Genomic DNA, 13,441 nt, shown 5'->3' on the forward strand with positions numbered 1-13,441 from the left:
CACTGTATAACCTCAAAAAGTGGAGTTTACATTTCTTTCTTAAAGTAAACCTCTGCATTTGAAAATCAGATCATTTACTAATTGCTCACATCTTATAAATTATGGATCTATCCTTGAAGGAGATTTTAACAATCTGTTAAAGCCTGAGTAACAGAGTTATTCTCCAGCTTCCAGATAAACAAAACAAAAACACAGCTTTAAAAACAAGAAGCCTCTTTACTTTTTATCTAAATGGAAATAAAGCCAGCCAGCCAAATCAAAAGCCAGCTATTAATGAATCTCTTCAGGGTTTCTATTCTTGAAAAGATTAGAGTTTAAAAGGCTGAAATAGTTTCAATAGGTAGGTGTGATGTTGAGCTCAGGCGTTGTATTTATATATGCTCAGCTAGAAATAAGAGTTGCTAAAATCCAATATCTGGATGAGGATTCTCCTCTTCAGTGAAAGCAGACAAACAGTTAAGAACTCCAATTCTCACTAATTTCAGTGTGCAAAAATGTCCTAGAGCACCAATAAAATTGGTTCCTCCCAGGAAATGCTTTTAAAATACTCATTAAAAAGTGGATGTTGCACATATGAAACAAAATGAAAGTGGGTTTTTAGGAAACTTATCTTCTTGGAAAAGGGAAGCAAAGCTCTCCAAAAATAAGCAAACTGCTTTTCCAGGATTGGACAGCCAGCTATTTGCTTCTTGCAAAAACGCAGACTGAGAATGTTGAGCTGAAATTTGGCAAGGTTAACACATTTTCACTATGTGTAGTCAGTTCCTGTGTCCAGAAATAGAAACAGCCTTTTGCTTGCAGGAGTGGTGGGGCACCTTCACCTGCAGTTTAAATAGAAAAAATAGAAAAGTCCTGTTGTTTCAGCTCCACCTCTGTACCGGATCTCTGGAATGTTTAATTCATTCTGCATTATTCCAAAGAGTAGGAACTGCGACAGCCAGGAGCTCCTGTTGCTTCCACAGTAGAGACTGAAGAAATGTTAATAAATGCTTTTAATTTACTTGTCTAACTATAGATTTTCCTGTAATACATACCAACTAGCCTGGCTGTGTAGTAGGAAAAAAACAATCACGATATCTGATGTACAAAGCCTGTCACTCACCATACATCAAATGAAGAAAAAAAGGTCCCTTGTTCCATTAAATGACCACAAAACATTCCTAGGCTCTTCACAGGCATCTTGTCCAATGCAATTCTGGACACCCTGTTAGAGCTTGCACTGCATTTGTCATGGGTACTCTTCCATCTGACTTCTGATCAGACACTTGACCTTTCGACCCATTGTGGGGTGGCATCCTTCCTCACCTCTGCCGTTTGTTCCCTGTGTGTTTCATTCCTCTTCAGCCAGGGGCTGCCTCAGGTTGTAAGCTGGAGAAGCTGGGAGTGCTTCTGAGCTGTGAGAGACTGAGCATCCATCCTCCTCCTCCCTTTCTTCCATTTTCTCCCCTTGGGAAGACTTGGGAATGGATAGATGGGCTCCCTGTAGTGCTCCAAGCAGTCTCATGAGCCAGAGCCCCAAGTAAGCAGCCTGTTAAGACTTAGTTCAGCTTAGACATGAGCAAAAACGTGAGGGAACAGTGAGGAATTTGATGTTCTTTTCTTCTTTGGTACAGGATGCCTTGTTCTGCCAAAATAAACACACCACCTTGTTTCAGCCCACTGCTATCATATTTGCATGGACCCTCGTGGCAGGGAGGAATGAAGCATCTGACTCCATGTTCTCAGAAGGCTGATTGACACTATATTATTGTAAAGAATACTATACTAAACTATACTAAAGAATACAGAAGGGATACTTACTGATTGCTAAGAAGATAATTATGAAAATTCGTGACTCTTTCCAGAGTCCAACACATCTTGGCACTGATTGGACAATGAGACAAAACAATTCACACCAGAATCCAATGAAACAATCACCTGTGGGTGAACAATCTCCAACCACATTCCAAAGGAGCAAAACACAGGAGAAGCAAGTGAGATAAGAATTGTTTTCCTTTTCTCTGAGGCTTCTCAGGAGAAAAATCCTGGGCAAAGGAATTTTTCCAGAGAATGTGAATGCCACACACTGCCATCTCAGGATGCCTGAGGCAGTGCAGGCAGTGTAAATGTGACCATGAAGTTTTGACAGCACAGCCCTCACATTGGCTTTTTTACTGAGTGTCCCGAGACCCTTGGATGCACTCAGCTTCTCATGGGCTGTAGTTCTCAGAGGGAAATTGATAAAAAACTCAGGGCTCTCACAGGGAGAAATTGATAAAAAATTGCACATGGTTATTACTTACCTAAAATCCTTCCAGAGTGTTGATATTATTTAGTTTATGAAGTAGCAGTTTGTGCAGTTTTACGTTGCCTGGAAAGAAACTGTGATTTACTTGATTTGAAGCTCCCAAAAGCAGAGAAAGCAAAAGGCATCAATCTGTGCTGTTGGAAATTCTGTAACTGGGCAGCTATAAGCTGATGTGCTTTGAGTGTCTGCAAAATGCAGCATCTACTGCACAGCCTGAGTGGTAAAGCATTTTGTAACAGCATAATGCTCTCATTGTAGTCTTTTCAATCTCATTTAGGACTAAGCTTTCCCTTGGGAGACGATACAATAAACTCTCCTGGAAACCACGCTGCAAATACGTTGAAGCCAATCAGGGAATACAGTGTAATGTCAAAAGTCTTACTGGCTGGGTACACATGTATGTTGCACAGCGTTCCTCAGGACAGGCAGATGTTAGCTTGTTACAGAGTGCAGGCTTTGTCCAGGTCATAATGTGACTCAACATAAACAGCTTAGGATTTATTGTGCGCTCTCAGCCAGCCTGGGCACATTCCTCAGGACAGGCAGATGTTAGCTGTGAGGATGGGCTTGTTACAGAGTGCAGGCTTTGTCCAGGTCATAATGTGACTCAACATAAACAGCTTAGGATTTATTGTGTGCTCTCAGCCAGCCTGGGCACCTCCAAGTTCTCAGCAGACACTTCTAGTTCACTTCTAAGCAGATATACAAACAGAGGAATTATGTTTTAGACTGGAAACATTGGGAAGACTCTCAGATACTGATGTAACCCTGCTCAGCTTCTCTGTTCAGAGGATATTTCAGCTGAAAAGTGGGCAGAGACAGATAGGGCAAACTGACACCTGAGCTTCAGTTGAAGTAGTATTAGGCAGGAAGAATACTTGGGTACAGCAATAGAAACTGTATTTCAAAATTTGAAAGCAAAAGGGTTGGGGTTTTTGGTCCTGTTATTTGCCTATTTCTACTTAATGTTCCCATTCTTGTTTATTATTATTATTATTATTTTTTTTTTAATCCCAAATTGTTTTCTCATTTCTCATCACTACTTTAAAAATCAGTCAAGATACATATTTCAAAGGCTTCCCATGTTTTTACCCCTCACCTTTCATTCCAAATGCCCGATTTGGACACTGTCCTGCAGTTTAAAAGTTTCTAGACTGATATTTGTTTTTCTTCCAAGACCTCCCTAGACCCTACTGTAATGTATATTAGCTCAGACACAGCCAAACTTCCCTCAGATCAGCAACAATGTGTTTCCTACGTCAAGCTCAGTAAATAAATAACTGCACAGCTAATCCTCCTTTTAATGTATGAGAAGTCCCACTCTTGGAATAATGCAATATAAAGACAAGCCATTCAGAAAACAGAGCTTTAGTTCAACAACTCCCCAGGTGGGTCCTGTAAATTATGTAGCAAAATCTGCACAAATTTCCAGTTGCCTTAAGAGAAGATGCATCTGACTGCTGCTTTAGAGCAGAGGGAATCGAGTGCTGTGTTCAGTTCACTGATCTGCTGCTCAGGATGTTTTGTAAGCATATTACCAAAGAAGAGCAGATGTCTGAGAGGGAAAGAGCACGAGTTAAAGTTCCTACCAACTGTCATAAATAACTGAATCACAGTTCAATCCTGCAGCATGCAGCAGTGCAAGTACAGCTCTTAACAACATTAAATCCGAGCCCTTCCTTTGCTGTTAATGCAAATTGAAAGACTAGCAGAAGATCTTCTTTCTTTATCAACCAATTTGAATAAAAACTGCATCTTTAGTGCTGTGGACAGTAATCTTTCTGCCAAGGCAGCTCTAGTTAGGATACACTGCTTGCTCCTGACCAGGCACTAGAGAAGGTTTTCTACAAGCTGTGTTCTGGTATTGATCAGTGTGCTCAAACTTAAGGGATTTTTGCTGCAGCTTTTACAGAGCACCTGGAAAACCACTGGTGCTCGGGAGGGCTTAACATCACAATTCCTTTCACAAGCGTTGAGGTAATTAAAGGATGCACATGTGGAAGGAGACAAGACATGAACTTGTAGTGGGAAAAAATTCCTTACATGCATGCCATGTTAGCTCTGACATAGTCTTTAAATGGGGTGTCCTCTCAGACAGGAGAAATGTCAGTGTGTGACACATATTTTTCATTTGAGAGAAGCTGACAAAGGCTGGATCCCTTAAATACCTGAACTGCTTTGAAAATCTCAGCTTCTCGTGTCATTAGAAATTCATAACCCTCAATGCATGGAACAGCTAATTGAGCTCCATAAATTGCTATTTCCACATATTGGTTGCTATTATTTCTCCCAGAGTTAGAATTGCAAGTGATGTAACTGCTTAGAAACTACTTTATGGTTATTCAGTAAACATTAATTTTTTGATTGCGACAGTGACAGGTGTGTGGCATTGCATGGGTACAAATGTATGAAAAAAAAATTAATTGGTTACCAGCATGCTCACAAACATGCCCAACTGAATTTTTGAACTTCAAGTTAGGCAGATGTTGACTTAGCTGTATTGTGGCTTTTTTACTTGTAACAAAATTTGTTTTCTCAAAATTTAGCTAGTTGGATGTTGGGAAGTTCTCACCAGGTACAAATGCATAGTTTATAACTGATAAAAAAGTTATACGGGAGATACTCTGTTCAAGTCCACTTGAGACGTGAAAAGTTCTTCCATTTTTTAATGTTTGTGAATAACAGAATCACAAGTTTGGAACAGACCTTCAAGATCATCAAGTCCAACCTGTTCCTTGACACCTCAACCAAACCATGGCATTGAGCCCCACATCCATGCTTTTTTTTAAACACATCCGGGGATGGTGACTCCACCACCTCCCCAGGCAGGCCATTCCAGAGCTTTATCACTCTTTCCATGAAAAACTTTTTCCTGATATCCAACCTCTATTTCCCTTGGTGCAGCTTGAGACTGTGTCCTCTGGTTCTGTCAGTGCTGCCTGGAGAAGGAGGCCAACCCCACCTGAGCACAGCCACCTTTCAGGGAGTTTTAGAGAGTGATAAGGGCATCCCTGTGTCTCCTTTTCTCCAGGCTGAGCACCCCCAGCTCCCTCAGCTGTTCTCCAAACACTTGTTCTTCACGTGATCCTCCCCTCCTGCACTTGTGTTTACTGCTGCTTTCAAATGAGATTGAAGTAGATCAAAATGTTCTTAGCTTTTATGGAAAAGGGGAAAAACACCCTAAAAGAGAATTAATTGTCAGTGGTCCCACAGGTGTGAGCTGACCCCTGTGGCTGGATTTTGTTTCTCTGACTCCGTGCTGGGGACCGGTGTCTGATCAGCTGAGGCAGCAGGGACATTACCAGATCAGGTTCAGCCACTGGATAAATGTGTCTGCAGCTGAAATAAACCCCACAATAGAGTTCTCTTTGGTGCCTGAGCCACAGCCCAGCCTTCCTGATGGATGTTAAGAAGCCTTGATAGTGTTTATAAGAAACATCAGCTTCCCTAATCGTTCATTGATCTGTTGTTCTGGGTGGAATGATGAAGCTTTCGCTGTTATTTTGCTCTGCTTCACTCAGATTCACTTGATTCGAACCAAAGGACGATTTAAGATGGCAGGGCACAATTTTACTCTCATTTACTCCCAGCTGACAGGATAATTCTGGTTTTGCTGTTGGGAGCTTCAAGTGCTTCATCTGTGCTCAGCTAGTATTAGTTGTAATTAAGGGAATGGGCTGTCTAGAGCTCATTTTTACAGTTCATCACCTGAAAAAGAATCTCCAAAAAGAACTCTTTTGCTTTTGGTGTCATTTTGAGTTTCTTCCTCACCCTCTCCAGGGCTGCCCATCTTGGGGAGGGCAGTACCTTCACTGGGTCTGTTCTTATCTCAGAGTACCTATTTTTAGGTTTAAAAACCAAAAAATTGGCTATGTTTTATGTAGAGTCTGTTAGGAGACTGGTTTATAGACTGCCAGGGCTGTTCCTGGGGTGCAGGACACTGCTAGACACAGGGACAGCAGACTGTGGAGTACAAGTGCTCATCTCCTGCCTGAAAATGGAGACAAAGCGCTTTTTTCCTGTTAAATATATCAGAAACCTGTGGTTTGATGTGTTTTTTAAACAGCTCATGAGGTATTAGATATTTGAAGTGCAGGCACACAGTTTGTGGTGATTGGGAGTGGGGCTGAGCCCTTGAAGTGTAGGCACACAGTTTGTGGTGATTGGGAGTGGGGCTGAACCTCATCCCCAATGGCACAGCTGTGCAGGACAGGTGAATGACATTGAAGGTAAGGAGCCATGGAGTGCCCAGGGGCACTGCCCAACCACCAAAGGGAGCAGAGGGCACACAGGGGCAGGGCATCAGCATGAGGGGATAAAAGGCTGGGCTGAAGAACAAGAAGGGCAGATGCTTGAAGCTTTCTGAAGTGCTGAGATGTTACTTGGTATGGGTTGAATCTTTCTGAAGTTGTGTGGTGCTACTCTGTGCATTGTGGCTGTCTCAGCTGTGCTAGTCAAGGATTAATACTTTTTTTCCCTGATGCTCCTTTTGTTTCTACTGGAAGCTTGTCCTTACCCAGGGGCTGATGCTTGATAGTCTCAGTTTCCTTTTTGTTTTTCCTGAAAGACAAACTCATGGGAAATATGTTTTTGCAAGTGCCTGCAAGCCCCAGCAGGAGAATCAAACTGGGAGATGGCACTCAGTGTTGTGAGCCACTCACCTTCTTGGGAACACAGATGGAAGCTGGAGTAAAGCAGCTCAAACAGAGCATTAGGATAGCTGAGTCCAGGATACCTGCCCAGGAAGGTGTCCAGCCTTGAGTTCAAGGGATGAGAGGTTCAAATCATGCCTGACCTTGGCACGAGGTGCAGGGGAGGAGATGTGGCATGAGGATTGGTGAGTCAGTATGGAAGCCAACAGGCATCTTTGCAGTGAAGCTGACAGTGAGCTCCAGGTGGGCAGGTATCTATTTTCGGTGACAGTCATGTTAAAACTTGCAGTGCCTGACCAAGTGACAGTGTTAGCCAGGAGCGGCCAAAACCTGGGATGCCTTCTGCCTTCCCAGTACATTTTTTTCAAGATAGACCAGTCAGAAAACATCCTGCAAACCAGAAATTAGTCAGAAACCATCCCGCAAAGCAGGTTACGGTTCTGCACTTTTCATTCCTATCTGATTTTAAACCCAGAATGAAACCCCATCTTAATATATCAGACTACTAGATTTGGTTGGTCAGGTGGTTGTTTCCTAGGAAATTAAAAACTCTTTTGGATTTATTTTCATAATTTTGTATTGCAAGCATGAACATGGTAGTGTCTCCAGGAAATAAATGCATGTTACAATATGGTGGAAGCCATGGGACTGCAAAGAACCTTCTGGTTTGTCAAAATACTTGCTATACTTTGTCGTTTCAGCTGGTTAAGCCAAACCAAGTGCATGGCTTCTAGAGACAGTACACAATTATCAGCAGCAGGACTTTGTAATTTTCTCTGGTGGGCTATTGTTTTGGGCTTTGTTTTTTTGGCTTTTTCTCCCCCCCAAGTTTGGAATGAAGATTTGCTTCTCTGTGTGTGTGTGTGGCATTTCAATCCTGTGCTGAATTGCAGCCCTTTCAGGTGGAATTGCTGTTTGGCAGTAAGACATACCCTAAAAATAGAAAATGTGGTTAAAAGTGACAACAATTGGCAGGGAGGACCTGTTCAGATGCAATTTTGGAACTGCTTTTAATTTTTTTCCACTCAATTCCAAGTTAAACATCCATTTAAATTAATTAGAGCAATCACAGTATCCCTAGAATATCAGTGGAGAAACTGAAGCCGTGAGTGTAATTTAAGTATTTCCTGAATTCTGAAGAGATGCTAAAAAAGGCAGCTTAAAGAAATTTTTGCATATGATGAAAAGCAAATTCCTGACCAAACTGGCTAAGCTCAAATATCTGAAGGCAAAGAGCTATCATGAAAGTGCTGTAAAGCTTCTGATTATAATGGAATCAGTGTCCCAGGGTATAATGCAGCTCTACATTTAAAACTTAGCTGCTGAACCCTACTTCTCAACCCACCTCCACTGAATGGGTTCTCATCAGAGTCCTGTCAGGACAGTGGGCTTTGTTTTGATGCCAAGCAAGTCTGGAAATGGCTTTTTCAGCAGCTTCAGCTGAGCACAAATGCTTGACTTCAGAAGGACAGCTAGTGGCTAGATTTTGTGGCCTAGAAATCATTCTTTATGTACACTGCCACACGTATTAATAACCTTGCAGGCTTTTATAAGCCTAATTAAAAGGCTCGCACGCACTTAAATGTGAAATCATGGCAAAGCGCTGAAGCAGCAAAGCAAGATCCTGTCCTTGGTGCTGCAAATCCATTGCTGCCTTTCTTTATTAATGATACATACATGACAGGTTGAATTCTCTGCCTGCTGTTGCTTGTCAGGCTGTTTTCATTACAGTATCGACTGGAGTCCCCCTCACTTTGGTTGTAGTCTGGGCACGTTACCCCGAGCAGAATTTTTCTTTCAGTGTTTTGTTGAAGGTATTGACTTTGCCACAGGGAAGGGAGAAGTGCGTGCAGCCACTTAAGCACACAAGTAGTGGTATCAATTTCCATCCATTAAAATATGCACACGCACACAAACACACGACTCTGTACTGTGGCTGCAGGCACGGGGTGAGGTGGGCTTTGAAAAACAGACTCAAGAGACCCTCTCCAACATGGAGGTTCTGTTTCCAGGATCTGGCTAGGAGCATCCTTCAGCCTGTGCCAAGTCCTGCTGAGGATGGTGGGGTCATTGTGAGTGTTGAAATGATATTTTTCAAAGGCGTTTTTGTATTTCTAGGCCATTTCTTTCAATTCCTTAGAATGAACTTTATTTTCTAAGGGAGTATATTTCTCTGGGTTTGGGTGTTCTGTATTTTTTTTTTCTTAACATCTTAGTTCTGTTAATCTTTTGGTCTTTGAAAAAGTTTTTCTAGTTATTGGTTTTTGGGGTTTTTTTTCCCTTTCCAGCGCAGGCAATCAATTAGTGAATATGAACAGGAGGGTTATTGAGCAGTTCATCCAGAGCCAGCAAAGATTTCAGCCAGCTCAAAGGTGCAGCAATCATTTTGCTAAAGGTTTGGATTGCAGTTTTGATCCAAGACTGTGATATACGGCTGTGGATGGTTCCAGCACTGCCAGAAGAAACTTGGGGATGAATCTTAGCAAATGTTCAGTGATCAGTTCCATCTGAAAGTGCACAAAATGTGTGTCAGTGCAGATGTGTGTTATCTTTGTTTTGTCTTGCAAACCATCCCCCCTGTCTCCCATCTGTTCCTGTTTGATGGTGAGCTCTTCCAGAGGTGTTTTCCATGTTATGTCCCATCAGTCCCACCCTGAAATACACTGTACAGCACAGAGTTATTTGCAGACAGACAATCTCATCGGAACTGTGGCATTGCCCCAGTGGATTCTGTTCATGTACTGCAGAGGCCTTTGACCTGTTCTCTGCTCTGAGTTGTGCAAAGTCATCCTTTTGTGAATCCTTAACACCTTATAGTGAGTTTCTCTTCAAGTTTCAATAAACTGGTAAAAATGGCTACCTCTTTATTTCTACCTTCTAACAACTATTTCCAGTAAACTCACGAAAATTAAAACAGGAATGTGCTTGAAATCATCAGTGAGTTTCTGTTCAAGTTTCAATAAACTGATAAAAATGGCTACCTCTTTATTTTCTACCTTCTAACAACTATTTCCAGCAAACTCACTAAAATTAAAACAGGAATGTGCTTGAAATCATTAAGTTGAAACAGAATTTGTTTTCCAAATTTGGAAAACAAATTTGGTTTCCAAAGGTGGTTTGGTTTATTTTTTCATGGGTATCAGTACCTTGTCCTAAAGCATCCATTGTCTGGGAAATTCAGGACAATTAAAGATGGGCCATGTCTGATGTGTGTGTTTCATTTCTGCCTTTCAGTCTATCCGAGAAGTCACGGGCTATGTGTTGGTGGCTTTGAACCAGTTTGAGTACCTGCCCCTGGAGAACCTGCGCATCGTTCGTGGCACCAAGCTCTACGAGGAGCGATACGCTCTGGCCATTTTCCTTAACTACAGGAAGGATGGCAACTTCGGACTCAGGGAACTTGGCTTGAGGAACCTGACAGGTGAGTGAAACTTGGAAATGGGGTGGATTAGTTGCAAGGAAAAAAAATGAGCCTGTTAAGTATTTCCTCAGTGCCATCAGTCACTTGCATTCTGCAGGAGACTGAGGTATCACAGGAGCCTGGCAGTTGTGTGTTCATCCTTTTTTTGGGGTCACATAAGTACTTCTCTCCATAATGATCAATGAGAGTCATGGCAACAGTGCATTTGAAACAAAAACAGTCTTTGAGAGAGTATGTGAACTTTTTCTCTGTGTTGATAACATGACTATGTTGGTGATCCTTGATTATTGCACACAAGTTCCTTCAGCTGCTGGGTATTGTCTACCAGGTTACCTTAGCTTATAGCATCCCCTGTGCCTCTGTATCTTTGGTTTATTTAATTTTAGAACTCCCTTTTCTGAGCAAAAATAGAGAAAAGTGCTTTCTTTTTTTTTTTTTTTTGAGACAAAAATGTAAGCCAAGTCCACAGCTTCATATTTACCTGTCAAGTTAGGGCTGGATCATGCTGTGGGGTAGATCAACATTCATTTCCTCCATCTGAGGATCCAGAGTCACTGGTTTGGGAGATTAAAACTTACTAAATATCAATGGACTGTAACTTAATAAAGAGCAGGCAGTGGCTCTTCTTAGGGAATTTGCTGGAAGTATTTTATTTATACCTGGTTCTTCATCAACTATGATAATGTCTACCCTAAACTTTGGTAATTTTGATGTGGCCTTGTGCTGAAAGCTGACTCAGAATCACTGACCTGAGCTGGCTGTGGAGATTGAGCCTCAGTATGGAGAGGTGGAAGCCTTCTGAGCTATATTTAGGCACCCTTCCCTCTCTGTTTCTTTTGTCTGTCAGTATCCAGAGTAGCACAAGTGCTTACAGTTCCCTGCTCAGCCTCACCAGGCTGTACAGCAAGGCTTTTAAAAGCAGGAGGCAAAAGAAGGCCTGAAATATTTTACAAAATAAACCAATTTTGGATGACTCTGATTAGGCTCTTTCCTCTGGTCATATTTTTGACAATTTTCTTTACTGAGACCATCATGCCAATATCAGAGTGCTTCCCAAATGTCTCTAAGTCCCTGCCATCTACTGCTCTTCACTCTGTCACTGTCGTAATCTAATTTCTTCCTCTTCTGTTCCCATATTTCCTCCCACCTTTCTGATAGAGGGAGTTCATTGTGACTGTCTATGCCTTCACATCATACAGAGCCACAGCACTGGGTGATAACAGCATTATCTCTTTCTTTGTATATGTTTTTTGGTCGTTGAGTCCCCAGATGCCTTGTAAAGACACTGGGCTGGGTAAAACTGAGAGAGGTGAGGTGAGGCCAAGGCTAGAAAATGATGGAAGTCTTTCCTCTTGGGTCTGAGGTGGTTCCGCCAGGTGAGTTTTACTCCTAGGGCTCATTTAGCCATGGCTTTGCTTCTCAGTAGGGTAAAAAAACTTATCTTGTAGGCTTCTGCTCTGATTTTGGTCTTGAACCAGCTTCCCTGTGCTATTTGGCAGTTCCTCAGACTCTAGAGATGCCCTCTGGGAGCTGTTGTGACGTGTGACAGACACAGCACCAAAACTGCCCTGCAAGTGGTTTCATTTTCTTTTGAGGTGTCTTAAGAAAACTGGCCTTAGCTCAGCCTGTGAATCTCTCCCAACATGAGATTATCACAGCCACTTCTTCTGATTTAGGTGTTTACAAAGGCCTCTGATGGGATTATTTGACTCAAAATGAATTGTTGTCTTCTGGAAGAAAAGTACCCTAATAACACCAGTTTGTCTCCATGGAGCACTTAAAATAGCTTCTGGGTGCTGAACGTGAGCCAGTGTGTGCTTGAAAATACTCTTAATGTTTTCTAGGCACCATGGCAGGGCCTCCTGAGCCTCTCCAGCACCTGTTCTCTCCATTTTGTGCACTGGTGAAGATGCAGCGGGCTATTTTAACCCACAACCCGCCTCTTGTTGCGCATGCTCTTCCCAGAGCATGCTCACCCTTCATTAATTTTCCTGACACATCCTTAGCACTAGTAGCTGCATAAATATAACTGGTGGATGTGGGAGTTGGTGGTGTTGCAAGGCAGTGATGGATCAGCAGTATCTGAGCCTATTCTTTAGTTTTACCCCAGAAACCACGAGTGAGCTGCTAAACTGAAGAGGAAGCAGCCCCCATGGGCTCACATCCTTCAAGTCCACTGCAGATTTGAAGAGACTGGCTTTGAATCGTGCATCTCTTCCACTTGAGTAAAATATTACATGGCTCTTGTCTTGCTTGTGAAGCATTGTCATTCCAGAGCTTATGCCTTGCTCACGAGAGTCTGGGAAATTCTGTTTTTATTCGTGCAGTGCTGGATGATAGGCTCCTGAGGGTATTTCTGCCTAGTGCTGTACAGTATACAAACACAAGCCCTACTCCCTGTGTTAAATAAATGAGGAAGCTGCTCTCACCTGCAGCTTCTCCTCAGACATGGAGTTTCAGCCTCCTGTGCTGTACCACTGCAATATTTTCTATGTGTTGTTAACAGCTGTTTTTTTTAATTGCCAGATATGTCTATCAAGTTTTCATATTTAAATGTAACTTTAAATGCTTGAATTTCCTCCCTTGCACTATAAAAAAATGACAGCCGTGAAGGCAGTTAGTTTTATCTCACACAGAAAACATGATCCAATTCTCACTCATGATGTCTGTCAAACCACAAGGGAGTTTTGTTTGTATAGCTCAGCCCAGGACTATGTCCTAAAATGCATGTGACACTTGCAAAAAATCTTAGCTATAAAAATCCTGTTCTCACTTGTTACAAAAACTTAGTGAATGGTTCCACAAATGTGTCAAAACTGAACTGACACTGAACTAATGAAGTGGCTGCTGCCATCTCAGCTGGACTCATCTCAGTGTGCAGCTTCAGCTGCCAAATAGCCTCACAATGAAAAGGAGGGTTTGACATCCTGGCTGTGATCTTCAGCCTGAGCAGAGTAGGTGGTGCTGAGGGAGAAGGTGTGCCAGCTTCTTCCAGCCCTTGCCCAGGAGCCACTGCAGGCCACCGGGCACTCAGCCTCAGCTTACCCAGGGAAAGGGCACCATTGGTGCTCATGTTTGGAG

General features: G+C 42.4%; 1 protein-coding gene across 2 annotated transcripts in view; it reads left to right on the forward strand.

The window, feature by feature from the left end:
- ERBB4 (erb-b2 receptor tyrosine kinase 4) overlaps positions 1–13,441 on the forward strand; it is a 483,644-nt gene that overhangs the window by 199,180 nt on the left and 271,023 nt on the right. For both annotated transcript variants that reach the window (XM_039728642.1, XM_039728643.1), the window contains exon 3: positions 10,174–10,360. In XM_039728642.1, the coding sequence (XP_039584576.1) occupies positions 10,174–10,360 (187 nt within the window). The remainder of the gene's footprint in view (positions 1–10,173; positions 10,361–13,441) is intronic.

This window comes from Passer montanus, unplaced genomic scaffold (assembly GCF_014805655.1).
Source record: "Passer montanus isolate IOZ18808 unplaced genomic scaffold, ASM1480565v1 scaffold66, whole genome shotgun sequence".
Classification (NCBI taxonomy): domain Eukaryota; kingdom Metazoa; phylum Chordata; class Aves; order Passeriformes; family Passeridae; genus Passer; species Passer montanus.